The 14,987-nt window shown below is 39.9% G+C and overlaps 1 protein-coding gene across 11 annotated transcripts in view; it reads left to right on the top strand.

The window, feature by feature from the left end:
• dnmt3aa (DNA (cytosine-5-)-methyltransferase 3 alpha a) overlaps positions 1-14,987 on the top strand; it is a 135,378-nt gene that overhangs the window by 69,230 nt on the left and 51,161 nt on the right. For 9 of the 11 annotated variants that reach the window (XM_036581102.1, XM_036581101.1, XM_036581099.1 and 6 more), the window contains 2 exons: positions 1,070-1,113; positions 6,023-6,172. In XM_036581102.1, the coding sequence (XP_036436995.1) occupies positions 1,070-1,113; positions 6,023-6,172 (194 nt within the window). The remainder of the gene's footprint in view (positions 1-1,069; positions 1,114-6,022; positions 6,173-14,987) is intronic. The other 2 variants (XM_036581110.1, XM_036581109.1) reach the window with 1 other exon arrangement.

The raw sequence follows: 14,987 nt of genomic DNA, 5'->3' as shown, positions 1-14,987 counted from the left end.
TAGTAAGGTGTGGGAACAAGATCCTAATGCATGGCCACAACTTAGCAAGGCATTATCTCATTCCCACGCCTTACCAAGTTGTGGCCACGACGTACTTATCTCATTCCCACAAGTTAACAAGGTGTGGCCACACGTTATTTTTATTTATATGGGATGTCACCAGCGGGGCTCCGTAGATTCCTGGAAAAAGTGATCCCGTTACTTGTGACTTTGCTTCTGTGCTACTCTGAAATACAAACACATCTGTGCCAACCGGAAGATGGAATTCAATAGTCTTTCCACTTTATTTAGAAAGAAATAGCCAATCACAGTAAACATCATTGGAATAATTCAAATGGTCCGAGAAACTAGCCAGTAGGAACGATTTTCAAACCCAGCTGCCTCAAAACGATGGGCCTCATTCACCAATATCATCCTTTGTCCTTAAATGTGTTCTTGAGAAGTCGACGTCAGAATCTTCATAAAAACGGTGTAAGTGGGTTTTAAGAAGAAATTTCTTATTTATTTTTTTATAAACAAAATTCAAAGCTGTTCTTGAATGAAAATCTAGCCAGGCCTGTGTAGGTGGATTTGAGGCTCTCGCATCTTCAGCATGGAGATCTTTATCAATCAGTTTCACTTTGGCTCAGTTAGATGCTTCATTGAATTGCTTGTTGAGTTTAGAGAAATTCCTGCACCTGTGCTGCTTATATTCACAAAACTGCTCTGTGAGCTTTCGCAGGTAGCGCAAATTACACACAAACACAGGCTCAGAGAATCTATATAGAGGAAACTTACGTTTAAGAGCCATCGCACGGGATTAATGGAAATGTATGAGTAACACAAGTAATGTGATTCTTATTAACTTAGTATCTGTAATATGATTACTAGAATTTAAAATGTAATACTTTACAGTACATAACATTCCTGAGGTTTGCCATTTGCACCAGATTATCTTAAAAATTTAATTTGTGTCCAATAATGAAGAGTTTTGAAATTACAGCTGGATCTTTGAGAATATATAAATGTAGTGTAATTTATCATCCACTGCACAGATCCTTACATAAATCTCTTTCTTTCTCTTTCTCAGATATAGAAGATGATGGTAGCAGTAGTGATACCAGCAGAGGAGAGGTAAACACTGTTCACTGTACTTATATATATATACATATATATTTGTACTGGATGTCATCTTCACTGGGTATCTGGGAAAATTCTCTAGGTGGTTACCTACAAGATCTCATTTTAATCCAGTATGAATCTGCACTTTCTCTGGTTTTTACAATCTGACAGTAATAATTGTGGAGCAATTTTAATCCAGTATGAATCTGCAGTGTGTGTAGTTTTTTACAGTGTAACAGTAATAACTGTGGAGCAATTTTAATCCAGTATGAATCTGCAGTGTGTGTAGTTTTACAGTCTGACAGTAATAATTGTGGAGCGATTTTAATCCAGTATGAATCTGCAGTGTGTGTAGTTTTTACAGTCTGACGGTAATAATTGTGGAGCGATTTTAATCCAGTATGAATCTGCAGTGTGTGTAGTTTTTACAGTCTGATGGTAATAATTGTGGAGCGATTTTAATCCAGTATGAATCTGCAGTGTGTGTAGTTTTTACAGTCTGACGGTAATAATTGTGGAGCGATTTTAATCCAGTATGAATCTGCAGTGTGTGTAGTTTTTACAGTCTGACTGTAATAATTGTGGAGCGATTTTAATCCAGTATGAATCTGCAGTGTGTGTAGTTTTAGTGTAACAGTAATAATTGTGGAGCGATTTTAATCCAGTATGAATCTGCAGTGTGTGTAGTTTTTACAGTCTGACGGTAATAATTGTGGAGCGATTTTAATCCAGCATGAATCTGCAGTGTGTGTAGTTTTACAGTCTGACAGTAATAATTGTGGAGCGATTTTAATCCAGTATGAATCTGCAGTGTGTGTAGTTTTACAGTCTGACAGTAATAATTGTAGTGATTTTAATCCAGTATGAATCTGCAGTGTGTGTAGTTTTACAGTCTGACGGTAATAATTGTGGAGCGATTTTAATCCAGCATGAATCTGCAGTGTGTGTAGTTTTACAGTCTGACGGTAATAATTGTGGAGTGATTATAATCCAGTATGAATCTGCAGTGTGTGTAGTTTTACAGTCTGACTGTAATAATTGTGGAGTGATTATAATCCAGTATGAATCTGCAGTGTGTGTAGTTTTACAGTCTGACGTAATAATTGTGGAGTGATTATAATCCAGTATGAATCTGCAGTGTGTGTAGTTTTACTGTGATGGTAATAATTGTGGAGCGATTATAATCCAGTATGAATCTGCAGTGTGTGTAGTTTTACTGTGATGGTAATAATTGTGGAGTGATTTTAATCCAGTATGAATCTGCAGTGTGTGTAGTTTTACAGTCTGACTGTAATAATTGTGGAGCGATTTTAATCCAGTATGAATCTGCAGTGTGTGTAGTTTTACAGTCTGACTGTAATAATTGTGGAGTGATTATAATCCAGTATGAATCTGCAGTGTGTGTAGTTTTAGTGTGACAGTAATAATTGTGGAGTGATTATAATCCAGTATGAATCTGCAGTGTGTGTAGTTTTACAGTCTGACAGTAATAATTGTGGAGCGATTTTAATCCAGCATGAATCTGCAGTGTGTGTAGTTTTACAGTCTGACAGTAATAATTGTGGAGCGATTTTAATCCAGTATGAATCTGCAGTGTGTGTAGTTTTACAGTCTGACGTAATAATTGTGGAGTGATTTTAATCCAGTATGAATCTGCAGTGTGTGTAGTTTTACAGTCTGACGGTAATAATTGTGGAGTGATTTTAATCCAGTATGAATCTGCAGTGTGTGTAGTTTTACAGTCTGACGGTAATAATTGTGGAGTGATTATAATCCAGTATGAATCTGCAGTGTGTGTAGTTTTACAGTCTGATGGTAATAATTGTGGAGCGATTTTAATCCAGTATGAATCTGCAGTGTGTGTAGTTTTACAGTCTGACGGTAATAATTGTGGAGTGATTTTAATCCAGTATGAATCTGCAGTGTGTGTAGTTTTACAGTCTGACTGTAATAATTGTGGAGTGATTTTAATCCAGTATGAATCTGCAGTGTGTGTAGTTTTACAGTCTGACGGTAATAATTGTGGAGCGATTTTAATCCAGCATGAATCTGCAGTGTGTGTAGTTTTACAGTCTGACGGTAATAATTGTGGAGTGATTTATAATCCAGTATGAATCTGCAGTGTGTGTAGTTTTACAGTCTGACTGTAATAATTGTGGAGTGATTTTAATCCAGTATGAATCTGCAGTGTGTGTAGTTTTACAGTCTGATGGTAATAATTGTGGAGTGATTTTAATCCAGTATGAATCTGCAGTGTGTGTAGTTTTACAGTCTGACAGTAATAATTGTCGAGTGATTATAATCCAGTATGAATCTGCAGTGTGTGTAGTTTTTTACAGTGTAACAGTAATAACTGTGGAGTGATTTTAATCCAGTATGAATCTGCAGTGTGTGTAGTTTTTACGGTCTGACTGTAATAATTGTGGAGTGATTTTAATCCAGTATGAATCTGCAGTGTGTGTAGTTTTACAGTCTGACTGTAATAATTGTGGAGCGATTTTAATCCAGTATGAATCTGCAGTGTGTGTAGTTTTTACAGTCTGACTGTAATAATTGTGGAGTGATTTTAATCCAGTATGAATCTGCAGTGTGTGTAGTTTTACAGTCTGACTGTAATAATTGTGGAGTGATTTTAATCCAGTATGAATCTGCAGTGTGTGTAGTTTTACAGTCTGACTGTAATAATTGTGGAGCGATTTTAATCCAGTATGAATCTGCAGTGTGTGTAGTTTTACAGTCTGACAGTAATAATTGTGGAGTGATTTTAATCCAGTATGAATCTGCAGTGTGTGTAGTTTTACAGTCTGACTGTAATAATTGTGGAGCGATTTTAATCCAGTATGAATCTGCAGTGTGTGTAGTTTTACAGTCTGACTGTAATAATTGTGGAGTGATTTTAATCCAGTATGAATCTGCAGTGTGTGTAGTTTTACAGTCTGACTGTAATAATTGTGGAGTGATTTTAATCCAGTATGAATCTGCAGTGTGTGTAGTTTTACAGTCTGATGTTAATAATTGTGGAGTGATTATAATCCAGTATGAATCTGCAGTGTGTGTAGTTTTACAGTTTGACAGTAATAATTGTGGAGTGATTTTAATCCAGTATGAATCTGCAGTGTGTGTAGTTTTACAGTCTGACTGTAATAATTGTGGAGTGATTTTAATCCAGTATGAATCTGCAGTGTGTGTAGTTTTACAGTCTGACAGTAATAATTGTGGAGTGATTATAATCCAGTATGAATCTGCAGTGTGTGTAGTTTTACAGTCTGATAGTAATAATTGTGGAGTGATTTTAATCCAGTATGAATCTGCAGTGTGTGTAGTTTTTACAGTCTGACTGTAATAATTGTGGAGTGATTTTAATCCAGTATGAATCTGCAGTGTGTGTAGTTTTACAGTCTGACTGTAATAATTGTGGAGTGATTTTAATCCAGTATGAATCTGCAGTGTGTGTAGTTTTAGTGTGACAGTAATAATTGTGGAGTGATTATAATCCAGTATGAATCTGCAGTGTGTAGTTTTAGTGTGACAGTAATAATTGTGCAGTGATTTTAATCCAGTATGAATCTGCAGTGTGTGTAGTTTTACAGTCTGACAGTAATAATTGTGGAGTGATTTTAATCCAGTATGAATCTGCAGTGTGTGTAGTTTTACAGTCTGACAGTAATAATTGTGGAGTGATTTTAATCCAGTATGAATCTGCAGTGTGTGTAGTTTATACAGTCTGACAGTAATAATTGTGGAGCGATTTTAATCCAGTATGAATCTGCAGTGTGTGTAGTTTTACAGTTTGACAGTAATAATTGTGGAGTGATTTTAATCCAGTATGAATCTGCAGTGTGTGTAGTTTTACAGTCTGACAGTAATAATTGTGGAGTGATTTTAATCCAGTATGAATCTGCAGTGTGTGTAGTTTTACAGTCTGACAGTAATAATTGTGGAGTGATTTTAATCCAGTATGAATCTGCAGTGTGTGTAGTTTTACAGTCTGACAGTAATAATTGTGGAGCGATTTTAATCCAGTATGAATCTGCAGTGTGTAGTTTTACGGTCTGACAGTAATAATTGTGGAGCGATTTTAATCCAGTATGAATCTGCAGTGCGTGTAGTTTTTACAGTCTGACGGTATTAATTGTGGAGCGATTTTAATCCAGTATGAATCTGCAGTGTGTAGTTTTACAGTCTGACGGTAATAATTGTCGAGTGATTTTAATCCAGTATGAATCTGCAGTGTGTGTAGTTTTACAGTCTGACGGTAATAATTGTCGAGTGATTTTAATCCAGTATGAATCTGCAGTGTGTGTAGTTTTACAGTCTGACGGTAATAATTGTCAAGTGATTTTAATCCAGTATGAATCTGCAGTGTGTGTAGTTTTACAGTCTGACGGTAATAATTGTGGAGCGATTTTAATCCAGTATGAATCTGCAGTGTGTGTAGTTTTACAGTCTGACAGTAATAATTGTGGAGTGATTTTAATCCAGTATGAATCTGCAGTGTGTAGTTTTACAGTCTGACAATAATAACTGTGGAGCGATTTTAATCCAGTATGAATTTGCAGTGTGTGTAGTTTTACAGTCTGACGGTAATAATTGTCGAGTGATTATAATCCAGTATGAATCTGCAGCGTGTGTAGTTTTACAGTCTGACGGTAATAATTGTGGAGCGATTTTAATCCAGTATGAATCTGCAGCGTGTGTAGTTTTACAGTCTGACGGTAATAATTGTCGAGTGATTTAATCCAGTATGAATCTGCTGTATGCGTTTTTACAGTCTTGTGTAAATTAACCAGTCAAATCATTTAATATCTTACTTTGTTCAATCTCTTCGTTAAAACTAATTAACTGTCAGTAGTGCTTAAGTGCTTAAGTGCTTAATGGCCTGAGTTTTTGTTTGATTTGGCTCTTCTTTTGCCGCGTGTAGGGTGATAGTGGACGTAAGCGTAGTCGTCAGGGCTGGGACATCAGTCTCCGAAGGAGACCCGTCCCCAGAATCACCTACCAGGCTGGAGAACCGTACCGCATCAGCAGGAGAGAGATGGAAGAAATGCTCGCCCGCTGCAGAAAAGAAGAGGTGGGTGAGAGAGAGAGAGAGAGAGAGAGAGAGAGAGAGAGAGAATAGAGCTCTGCGACTGTGCTCCATTTTCTGGTTAGGCCTATTTTTAGTCTTTGGGAAAACTGAATGGAATTTTTGAAAATGGACTTCCGGACCTGGAAGTCCTTAAATATATCAAATACAGATATTACATGCAGTGCATGCTAACACTGCCATGCGTTTAATTGACGTCAATAAGTTTTAGTTGAGTAGGTTAAGTGAAGCCACTACTATAACCAGGGGTTAAATCAGGATTTTGGCCTGTTCAGTGTATGTGGGACCCATTTTCAGTGTTTACCAAAAGAAAAAATGATGTGATTTATTATGATTTCAGCCTCAGATTCTTGGCCTTCGCTCATTTTCTGTGAAGAACATATAAAATAACCCATTTTCAGTGTCTTCACTCTGTTCACCCCCCACACATTTATATTACACATGTGGTGTTGGGCTGAACCCGCGGGGAGTAAAAGTGTGGAGGTGCTGTGTCCTTCACTCTGTTCTCCTCCTACATGGCCTGCTGTTAGTGTGTGTGTGCCTGAGTGTGTATGTGTTTGTATATGTGTGTGTGTGTGTGTGTGAGGGTTGACAACATGGACAGGCTGCTGATTGGCTACAGCTGCTAAAGGAGAACCCTACGCTGGCCACTTGTGATATTTTAAACATCTGATATTTTTATGTTAATTGTTATGGCTGTATTGATTTAATAAACAATAATGCGGTGGGTCCAGCAGACCACTGAGTAACAAACACATCACCACACAAGGGTTAATATTCTTATTAATATTTTCTCATTCTGACAAAGCGTGCAGTGGGCGTGTCCCTTAACTGAGTAGATGTTATCTGTCGGCTCAGTTTATCGTATTTCAGCTGAGCTCCGTTTGCTGTTCACCTGAAGGTTCCTGAGCTCAGCTTTAGGCCCAGTTTAAGCCCTGATGTTAACGACACGCTACTTCAACACTGTGATACAAAAACAATGGTTACTTAATCTGTACAGCCAGTGACCCCTAAACTACCACACTCGACAAAACTTGCTGGTTTTCCCTGGGTATTTTGGTGTGGTTGCCAGTCCTATGATGTCAATATTAATGTGTGATGTTGTACGTCTTAAAAAGATGGTTCTTCACGGGTTCTTTAGTAAAGGCAGTGGCTCTATATAGAACTATGAACACTCAAAGAACCATTTGCATGCTTAAATGGTTCTTTGCATGGTGAAATGATTCTTCAGATTGATGGAGGATGTGTTGTATATGGTTCTATATAGCACCAATATGGTTCTGTTACTGTTACAATGTAAAGTTGAAGCAATTGAAGAACCCTTTTTGAAAAGGTGCTGTTATAGAACCATATACAACACAATCTGAAGAACCACTTCAGCATACAAGTGGTTTTTTGAGTGTTTATGGTTCTATATAGAACTATAGTCTTTACTAAAGAACCCTTGAAGAACCATCTTTCGTAGGAGTGTAAGCTTGCATGCAGCATGTATGTCGCAATATTTAGACTATTTATTTTTTTGTATGCATTAATCACAAGCATCATTTCATAATGTAAATGGCCAGATTTAACTAAATGACAAATTTCCTTAATTCTATAAAACTTAAAGCTGCCCTATGTCAGATTTTTTTTTGTTAAAATTGAAAGTAGTAGTATTAAAAATTTAGGAGAATAAAAAATACAACCCACATTATGAAATATACACTGCATGCAATTACACATTTCCACCAGAGAGGTCTCCAAATCCCCAAAGCTTTCATAGTGCAGCTTTAATGACTAATTTAAATGCTTTAAGTGCTATTTAGGGTTGCCAGGCATCCAGTTTTAGATGGGAAAATCCGGTTTTGAGCTCCGGTGTCCAGTTGGGACTGTTGACCGGATGTTAAAATGTCTTAATTACTCTAAATGTATTCCAATTGTTGAAGTAGGTTAAATGCCATTCTAGCCCTGCCTTTGCACTCCCCACCGTTCTTCCTTTCACTCGCATGCACACATTTACATTTACAGCATTTGGTAGACATTCTTATCCAGGGCGACTTACAGTTTGATCATTTTACACAGGTGGGCGAAGGTAGTGTTGGGAGTCTTGCCCAAGGACTCTTAGTGGTATAGTGTAGGGTGCATACCCAGGCAGGGGACTGAACCCAAGTCTACAGCGTAGAAGGCAGCATAGAAGGCTGCGTAAAAGGCAGAGGTGTTACCCGCTACACTACACCAACCACTGCGGCTGTGGCGTTCTAGGCTTTGCACTGGTGCATATTCCACCAATCACCACCGATCATCAAGCGATCATGTGAGCCCATGTGGGTAGATTTAATAAAAACAATTATCAAACAGTTTTAAAGCACAAAAACATGCCCAAATTAATAAATGGGGGCATGATTAAGAAATATTGGATGCTTGCCTGCTCAGCACCTCCTCAGCACCTCCTCAGCACCTCCTCAGCACACCCCAAACCCCCTGGCCTGTCTCAGTTTTGCCACTGAAATCTGGCAACCCATGTGACATTAAAGAGGAAAACATATGTACAACAACATGTACATCTCCTGGAACTTGGTTAACCATAGAGCACGATAAGGGGTTACTTCAGAAAATGTCATTCATTTTTCCCATAGACAAAACGGCTTAGAACCAGGATCTGGAACAAAATGATGAGGCATCCTCAGAGGCCTGTAATGTATAGAAGGAGAACCGCTGATGGTTAGGTTACTCAGACCGAGAACGGGTGAAGGAAAGTCAAAGCAAGTGGAAAAGTAGAAGCAGGTCTGAGGAACAGTGAGAAGGTAAAAAGGCACAAGGCTGGTGTGTGTGTGTGTGTGTGTGTGTGTGTGTGTTAGTGGTGAGAGTTCAAGAAGTGGCATAGTCTAAAAAGTAAGTAGAAAGCACTTGACACACATATGGAGGCTTTGATCTGAATTAACAGCGCACACAGTGTGTGTGTGTGTGTGTGTGTGTGTGTGTGTGTGTGTGTGTGTGTGGAAAGTGAGCCTCAGTGGAAAGTCAGACGGTTTAGTGTGACTTCAGTTCCATTGACACACTCTGCTCCGACTCGGAGGCCCTGTTTCCTGTGTGGGGTGTAAGGTGAGCGAGTGTGTGTTATGGTAGTGGGGACGGTGTGTGTGCACACGCGTGTGAGTGTGTGAAACCTCATCATGCTTTCAGACATTTACATGCGCAGGAAATGGTGCAGCTGCTGAATGTATGTTTCTGGCTTCTATGGTTGTGGTCTAAACACAGTTCATGTTCCACGTTTGTATTTGTGCTGTTAATTTGTGCGTCTGTGTGTTTTCTTGATGGTACTGCAGTCTTGGTGGGGCAACATGGAGATAAGTTATCTTTATTGTGATTTATTCCTCCACTGTACGCTTCTCTAAGGATCTCACGGGTATCGCCTGTACCTCTACAACACAGCTTAATCATTGAACAGTCTGCGTGCTCATCAGGGGGAGTTCACACTGGACGCCTTTTTGGCGGACCACCTTTTTCCTGCAGTTTTCAATGGGAGAGACGTGTTTTGTGTGCTGGTTTTTGTGCGGAGTGCTCCAGGTACCATGAGTAGAAAAAATGTAAACTCAAAGCAAATTTCAACTCCAGTTAGGCTGTTTTTGTTTTTCCTATGCTGACCAATCAGATCAGGAGGAAGGTGGGCCTTCGGTGACGGTTGCAGTGGCTGAGAACTCTGAAATGTTATTTCACAGACCAAAATGACCACGATATAAATGAAAAGCCCCTTGTTTTAAAAATGGTCAGTGACAGAGCTGTGAGCGATATGTATCTATGCAGATCAACACGACAGCTGGCTCAGCTGGCTCAGCTGGCTCAGCTAGCACAGCTGACTGATGCTTATTGTTGCTCGGGAGACGTAAAACCAAAACCAGTGTTCCAAAAAAACGCAACTGTGAACCTCAAGACATAAGAAGACAAAGCAGTGCACCTGCATTTTCAGGAAAATCAGTGTGAACTCAACCTAAAAAAACAGACACGCCTCTCCGCCGATCAGAGTCGCCTTCAGACGTTCCCTCCTCTGTCAAGAGAAGGAAGAACTTCGATAGAACTCCTCAAAACAAACCTAAAGGCTGTAGGCAGGCATGCTTACAACTGAGCAGGCACGTAAAACTAAACATGAATGTTACATGTAGCCAATTAACAGTTTACAGGTGGGGAGTTTCATTCAATAAAATATCTAGAACATGCAAATGAATCATTTTCTTTGGTAAATGTATTTAGAAAAAATGTGTGAAGTCTTATTCAGTAATATTATCTAGAACATGCAGGTTGGAAGTTTCATGCAATAAAATATCCAGAACATACAGATGAATATTTTTTTTCTGTAAATGTGTTTAGAAAAAACGTGAAAATTCTTATTCAGCAATTTTATCTAGAACATACAGGTGGAGAGTTTAATTCAATAAAATATCTAGAACATACAGATGAATTTTTTTTTCTATAAATGTATTTAGAAAAAACGTGAAAAGTCTTATTCAGCAGTTTTATCTAGAACATACAGGTGGAGAGTTTAATTCAATAAAATATCTAGAACATACAGATGAATCATTTTTTCTGTAAATGTATTTAGAAAAAACAAGTGAAAAGTCTTATTCAGCAGTATTATTGTATTCTACTATATGCAGAACATACGGGGGGAGGGGTCCATACAATAAACAACCTTCACCTCTGTGAAGAGTTTTATTCAGTGACGTATCTAGAACATGCAGGTGGAGAATTCCATTCAATAAAATGTCTAGAACATACAGGCAAAGACTTTGATTTGGTTAATATATATAAAAAAAAACAGGTGAAGAGTTTTATTCAGTAACATATCTAGAACATGCACGTGAAGATAACGCTGGGCGTCCACTTGCACTATTTCGTGCTGTGTTCCGTGCCGGATCTCTCTGCTGGCCGCTGGTGTTTTTTTTTATGTTGTCGTGGAAATGAAGGAACCGTATTGAACATTTCTGGTGCAGTAAATGATCTGGAATAATCTCTGATCGGCTAAAATACAGACGTTTGCGTTTTATACTTTTATCATTTTCAGAATGCATCGGTCATCCGCACAAGGTAGAACGTGAGCCCGCTCAGTCTCACTAGTGAGTAAGCTACCACAGCAAGTAAACTACGAGCTCCGTATGGCTGAAGTTCTGCTTTCCCGCTTTAACCAAGTAAACGTTGTCCAGTCGTGCATCTTCCCTCCAAATCCTCACGGCCAACAGCTCTGAGTGAACCCAGATATTTTTATTGTTTTGTAAAACTGTCGTGGATTCAGAGAAGAGAAAGAGAGCTGTAGTTTCCACTACCTACTCTCTGAGAAAAGACATTGCCTGATTGGCTGAACGCAACGCGGCAGCCACATTCATTTGCATAAGGTTGAAATCTGCTGAATGTTTTTGCCGCACGGTGAGGCAGATTTTGCCACAATACAAACCATCACGCGCTGAGTGATACGGCAGAGCTCTGTATTGAAACGAACAGTGTGTGTGAAGGTGAAGAGAAACTGTCGTTTATATTTTTGCCATGACTTTTGTCAGAAATGCAGACTCAAACAGACTCGTCAATACACAATGAGATTATAAATGGCTGGTGGCCTCGTGGTAGAAAAGTAAGCCGTCAACTGGAAGGTTGTGGGTTCAAATCCCTCGACTGACTAGGTGTGCCCTTGAGTGATGCTGTGCTGCTCCCACGTTGGGCATAGTTAGGCAGCAACATAACTTTGAATTTCCCTTGTAGGACCAACAAAGTACAGAACAGTAAGTTTGTCTACATAAATTCCATTTAAATATGTATGAACTGTAATTTAAAAGTATATATCATCATTATTAAACACACACACACACATTTTCTAATTCTTCCGGGTCACGGGGGGGAGTTGGAGCCTATCCCAGTGGTCATGCGGCAGAAGGCAGGCTATACCCTGGACAGGTCGCCAGTCCATCACAGGGCTCATTATTATTAGTAATTGGTAGTTATATATAAACTACATAGACATTTATATGATTATATTCAAATAGTACTTTAATGTAAGTTGAATATTTAATGTAATGACAGTAATAACTGTTGACTCCAGAGGGTTCTAAGGGTTAGTTCAGTGTGTCAGAATCTGTGGTTCTTTAGGCCTGGGCTGTCCTCATCTCACCCAGCTGAGCCTCTCCCTCCTGGGCAGAGCGGCGGAGAGCAGGCCCCTCTCCCTGCAGCCTCTGGATCTAATCACAGCCTGGCAGACAACACACAGCTCCCTCTGAACCTACAGGCAGGAAAGCCTAATCACTAACACGTGTGAGCAAGAGAGAGAGAGAGAGAGAGAGAGAGAGAGAGAGAGAGAGAGAGAGAGAGAATGCGAGAGAGAGAGAGAGAGAGTGAGAGAGAGAGAGAGAATGCGAGAGAGAGAGAGAGAGAGAATGCAAGAGAGAGAGAGTGAGAGAGAGAGAATGCGAGAGAGAGTGAGAGAGAATGCGAGAGAGAGAGAGAGAGAGAGAGAGAGAGAGAGAATAAGAGAGAGAGAGAGAGAGAGAGCATGAGAGAGAGAGAGAGGGAAGGAGAGAGTGAGAGAGAGAGAGAGAGAGCATGAGAGAGAGAGAGTGAGAGAGAATGCGAGAGAGAGAGTGAGAGAGAGAGAGTGAGAGAGAGCATGAGAGAGAGAGTGAGAGAGAATGCGAGAGAGAGAGTGAGAGAGAAAGGGTGAGAGAGAGAGAGAGAGAGAGTGAGTGAGAGAGGCAGAGTAAGGCAGAAAGAGTGCATGCTATGTAGAGTAGGCCTGGGTAATATAGTGACCCGAAATGATCCCACATTCACCATTTCTTACACTCTTAAAGAAGATGGTTCTTCAAGGGTTCTTTAGTATCTTTACTACAGACAACGGTGAACACTCAAAGAACCATTTGCATGATAAATGGTTCTTTGCATAGTGAAATGGTTCTTCAGATTGATGGAGAATATGTTGTATATGTACCTAAAAGGGTTCTGCCATCGTTAGGATGTCAAGCTTGTAACGATTGAAGAACCCTTTTTGGTGCTATATAGAACCATTTTTGAAGAGGTTCTACATAGAACCAAATAGAACACGTTCTCCTTCAACCTGAAGAACCATTTCACCATGCAAGGAAATGTTTAATCATCCGAATGGCTCTTTGAGTGTTCATGGTTCTATATAGAACCATTGTCTTTACTAGAGAACCCTTGAAGAACCTTTTTAAAGAGTGTACATCGGAGTTCTATTCTGTTTTCTAAAATATGAAATTAAATAAATTGATCATACAGAGTGTTTTTCATGGTGTTTGGAGCAGACAGCCATTCACACACCCACCATCTAAGCTGCTTATCCTCCTGTTTCATGGGGGGTGCTGGAGCCCATCCCAGCGGTCATTGAGCAGTAGACAGGAAACACCCTAGACAGGTCGCCAGTCCATCGCAGGGCAGACAGACATATACATCCACACACACACACACACACACACACCTAGAGGCAGTTTAGCGTCTCCTATTGGAACATGGACACTCCTACACAGAAAGGACCCTGGTTGCCCGGCCGGGGAATCGAACCCAGACCGTTCTTTGCTGTGAGGCAAGATGGCAGCCAGTGTAGCCCAAACATTACCCACTGTGTGAGAAAGCAAGGCAATAAGTCCGGCGTGCGACTGACACACACTCCTTCACAGAGCCGCCTCTACATCTGGACGCCACAGCCTGCAAATCAGCTCCGCCCCCAGACGCCTCATAACTGTACCAAATCCAGACAGCCGCCACCAAATTAGCCTCAAAGAAAATGCAGTTAGTTCCGGCCAAGCTGATTGGTTGAGAAGCGTTCTGTTATTCCACCATAACACCACAGGTTTTTCACAAACATTGTATCACTGCGCTGAGACGCTGTTGCTAAGCAACGGCTGTAGGAGACGCTCAAGACATTTGAACGTTTTTACTTCTTATTTTGCACAAACAGTAAATGGACACTTTGAAGATCACATTTGACCGACAGCCGATTTGGTCAGACTTTGACTTTGGTCAGTTGGTCTGTGTGGAGCTGGAGAACGAACTGCCGGCTGTGCAGCGAGTGGGCGGAGCTCGTTACTCTGACGTAGAAACAAGCTGCTCATTAAGGAACTATAATTTGGTGAAGGAACTGCGAACATTAAAACATATTAAACGCCGCGTTCACGGCCCAGTTTATTAATTTATTACTGTATTTATTTAACTGTTGTACAAAAGCAATAGAACACTCGAGGAGTGTGTTATCGCCAATAACATCACGGCTGTGATGATCTACGGCGACCAAATCACAGCCGTGATGTTATTTCGCCGTAACACACTCCCTCTGTGTTCTATAGCTTAAATATATCTCACATCAGAAATGACCAAATATTAAGCTTTTCTGAGTTATGCAGTGATGCAGTGATGCAGTTATCAGAACAGTATATCTTTTCCGCTTACGGACACCAAACAGCTGCGTTCATCGTCGTTTCCATGGACACAGTGTGTAAACAAGGCTGTATAGACACTGAAAATGTAACTTAAATAATTTTTCGATTCTTATTTATAAAAGAGACTAAAACTTATTGGGGGGTGATATTATTTATTAAATATGTTAAGAGGAAATATTACGAGTATAGGTGATTAGTTTACTTCCTCTTTTGGAACGTCACCCAACTTTGTGTGTGGACTCAACTGGTAAATGCGAGTTTTCCATGGCCTGGAAAAGGTCTGAGAGAAGTCTGGAAATTCGAGTCTGGAAAAGTATGGAATTCCAGAATGGAAAATGTGTAGGAACCCTGCGATTATTGAGTGCTGTTAAAAGGAAAGGCGTCTTAAT

This window comes from Colossoma macropomum, unplaced genomic scaffold, assembly GCF_904425465.1.
Source record: "Colossoma macropomum unplaced genomic scaffold, Colossoma_macropomum, whole genome shotgun sequence".
In the NCBI taxonomy this organism is placed as follows: Eukaryota; Metazoa; Chordata; class Actinopteri; order Characiformes; family Serrasalmidae; genus Colossoma; species Colossoma macropomum.
This window is presented reverse-complemented; position numbering and strand designations above follow the sequence as displayed.